General features: G+C 41.3%; 1 protein-coding gene across 1 annotated transcript; it reads left to right on the top strand.

Moving 5' to 3' along the window:
- The first annotated feature begins 246 nt into the window (after positions 1-246).
- On the top strand, positions 247-1,787 carry LOC106770201. The gene is made up of 2 exons (XM_014656025.1): positions 247-782; positions 836-1,787. Exons 1-2 carry the CDS (start codon positions 247-249, stop codon positions 1,785-1,787), a joined length of 1,488 nt encoding a protein of 495 aa, XP_014511511.1.
- The last annotated feature ends 1,348 nt before the right edge of the window (positions 1,788-3,135 follow it).

Genomic DNA, 3,135 nt, shown 5'->3' with positions numbered 1-3,135 from the left:
TTGACTCTTAAAGAGCATAATGAAGATAACGTGACAACTATAAAACAAATATATAACGCGAGATACACTTACAAACGATCTTTGAGAGGGTCGAGAACTAAAATGCAACAGTTGATGATGTTGTTGGATAGAGACAAATACATCCAACATAGTAGATGTTTGGAAGATTCTGACGTAGTAAGTGACCTATTTTGGACACATCCTGATTTAGCGCACCTGGTCAATTCATTTAATATTGTGTTCTTAATGGATACGACATACAAGACAAACAAATATCGTCTTCCGTTGCTTGAGATCGTTGGAGTCACGTCCACTGGTTTGACATTTACAGTCGCTTTTGCATTGCTTTCAAGTGAACGCCAAAATAATTTCACTTGGGCATTGGAAATGTTTAGACGATTACTATTGACAACAGAGGGCGGTCCACGAGTTGTTGTCACTGATAGAGACATTGCTTTGATAAATGCCATTACCAATGTCTTCCCTGATTCATATCGTATGCTTTNTACATTCCACATTATGAAGAATGTGAAAGCGAAATGCAAGATGTTAGTGGATAATGCTGAGGCATGGGATGGGTTGATGGAACTATGGCAAAATGTGATGGATTGTGACGACCAGTCCAAGTTTGGTGGTTATGTTTATCGTTTTGAGTATGCCTGTGCTGCGTGGCCTTTATTTTTTGATTATGTCAACCGTACTTGGATCATGCAGTATAAGACATGCTTCGTCAAGGCGTGGACAAACAGAGTCATGCATCTAGGCAACACTACAACAAACAGGTAATTGTTATTGTTAATTTTTTTACTTATGTATTTCATATTTGTTGTCATAGTATTAATGTGTTTAGTCACAGGGTTGAGTCTGCGCACTGGAACCTGAAGAGATTATTGGGATCTAGTATGGGAGACCTATGCTCGTGTTGGGATTCTATGCATAATGTCATTGTCCTACAGCATAATAAGATCATAGCGTCCTTTGAAAAAAGTATTAACTTAAAGAGTGATGCTTATAAAGCACTGAGATATAAAAGACTTGTTGGACGTGTTTCACGATACGCTCTTGAACTTATTGCTGATGAAGTAGAGCGAGTGAATAAAATAGGTTTGGACAGTGGTCGTTGTGGATGCATTTTGAGCTCAACGTATGGCCTACCATGTGCTTGTATTTTAGCACGATATGAGCCTGAAATGATTCCTATTGGTGAAATACATGTTATCTGGACCCGTTTAAGCATTTCAAGAACTGTGTCTACTGAATCACTTCCAGAGTTTAGCCTTGATCGTGAAGTTAAACTGGTACAGGAACGATTCAAAAATGTTGACATTGGTGAAAAAGTCAACATAAGACATAAGATGCTAGAAATTGTTTGCCTAGAGATGACATCTATGCTTGCTCCGGCGCATAAAGTGAAGACAAAAGGTGCACAAAAGACTAAAGTTGCACGGCATGAGAGGTCTACGAAACGTGACCCATCATATTTTGAGCACGTTGACACTTTTATTTTCAGGACAGAGCCTTCTTCTTCACAAAAATCTCAAGTCAAATCGAAGCCGAAAGAATTTGCGCGAAGTGATGTACCATTCTTAAATCAATTTCATCTGATTTGTCAACCATACATTGTCGATGTTGTTGATGTTGTTGCCGATGGTCATTGCGGTTATCGATGCATTGCTACTTTGTTGGGTCTTGGTGAAGAGGCATGGCCTACTATCCGACATAACCTTTATGAAGAACTAACTCAGTGGCGTGATGAATACGCAAATTTAGTAGGAAGCTACGATTGATTAGAAGAACTACGTCAGTCATTAATTGTCCACGATCGATCACAGGTATTTGTTCAAAATCTCATAAAGATTACGTTATTATATTTTATTTCTTTTCTTAAATACTTACCTTCAACCATTACAGCTTAACATGCCCTGCAGCATCTTGATCACACGCCTCATACCACCCTGAAATGAATATAACCAAAAAAATAAATTAACTACATAAACCAAAATTGATATAATAAACAATAACACTTGGTTTCATTACATACCAACAATCCAGATTCAGGCGATCGTCTAAGACGAACTGGGGGCACCGGGATGTCATCCGGAAGGTGTCGCCTCATGCGCGGTGCAAGACTGGGACGATCATCGTCGTTAGCTGGAGTGATGTACGGGTGGGACACTCGTCTAAACCACGCCAGGTATCCGTCAACACACGCAGAGGGGTTCTCAGCTTCAACAGCACCAGTAACGGCATGCTCTACATACCTCAACCAATTTTGATCAATCATATGAATCTCTGGCATCGGAAGGTCCTCAGGCGAACGTGGTATGATTTGCTGAAAACCGAATTGACACAACACGCGTTCAGGCAGATGCCGGTGAATCATGTCGCCTAGTCGGATCCATCCTGAAAACATACATATGGCTAAGAATGGACAAGTACGTTTGTGCGACCTGTATGGATACCAGATGATCGCATCATACGTGAGCCCATCCAGATATCTCCGCCCCTCTGTTAGACTCCAACCCTGTCTCGAAGGTATGTATCGTGAAGCTCGTGGATGGAGATCTGTGTACATATCTGAGACTCACCTCATTCCCATCCCAGGAAGGTGCTCATATATCCAACTCTAAAAAAAATTACTTATTTATATTATTTTACACATTCCTAAAATATATTAAAAAAAAGTTTGTAAAACTTTAATGTACCTGTAGAAGAGTGGAATATCCAGCTATCTGTCTGACACCATTGAAGCTAGCATCTCCTAGCTGCTCATAAGTGTGTGCCAGTGCAGCTGCTCCCCAGGCATATCTCGAACATGCATTCAAGTCTCGCAACAGAAGGAGGTATGAGACACGAATCAAATTCCCACTCTTATTCGTAAAAATTGTGCATCCAAGCAGATGCAACAAATATGCCCAAGCAGCGCACTCCCAAAGCTCCTGCTGAATGCAATCGTGGTAGACCTCGCGGAGCCAGCTCAGTCGCAATTTTGGACCGCGTGACTTCTTCATCTCGGCTGAAGCTTTGGCGCGGTCGACGCCAAGCAAGTCCATAAGATGAGATCGAGCCTCATCGTACTCTAGGTCCTCCACCTCACAAAATTGTCCCATGATAGCTAGGTGGAGCAGATTGTGA

This window comes from Vigna radiata, chromosome 8, assembly GCF_000741045.1.
Source record: "Vigna radiata var. radiata cultivar VC1973A chromosome 8, Vradiata_ver6, whole genome shotgun sequence".
Lineage (NCBI taxonomy): Eukaryota > Viridiplantae > Streptophyta > Magnoliopsida > Fabales > Fabaceae > Vigna > Vigna radiata.
This window is presented reverse-complemented; position numbering and strand designations above follow the sequence as displayed.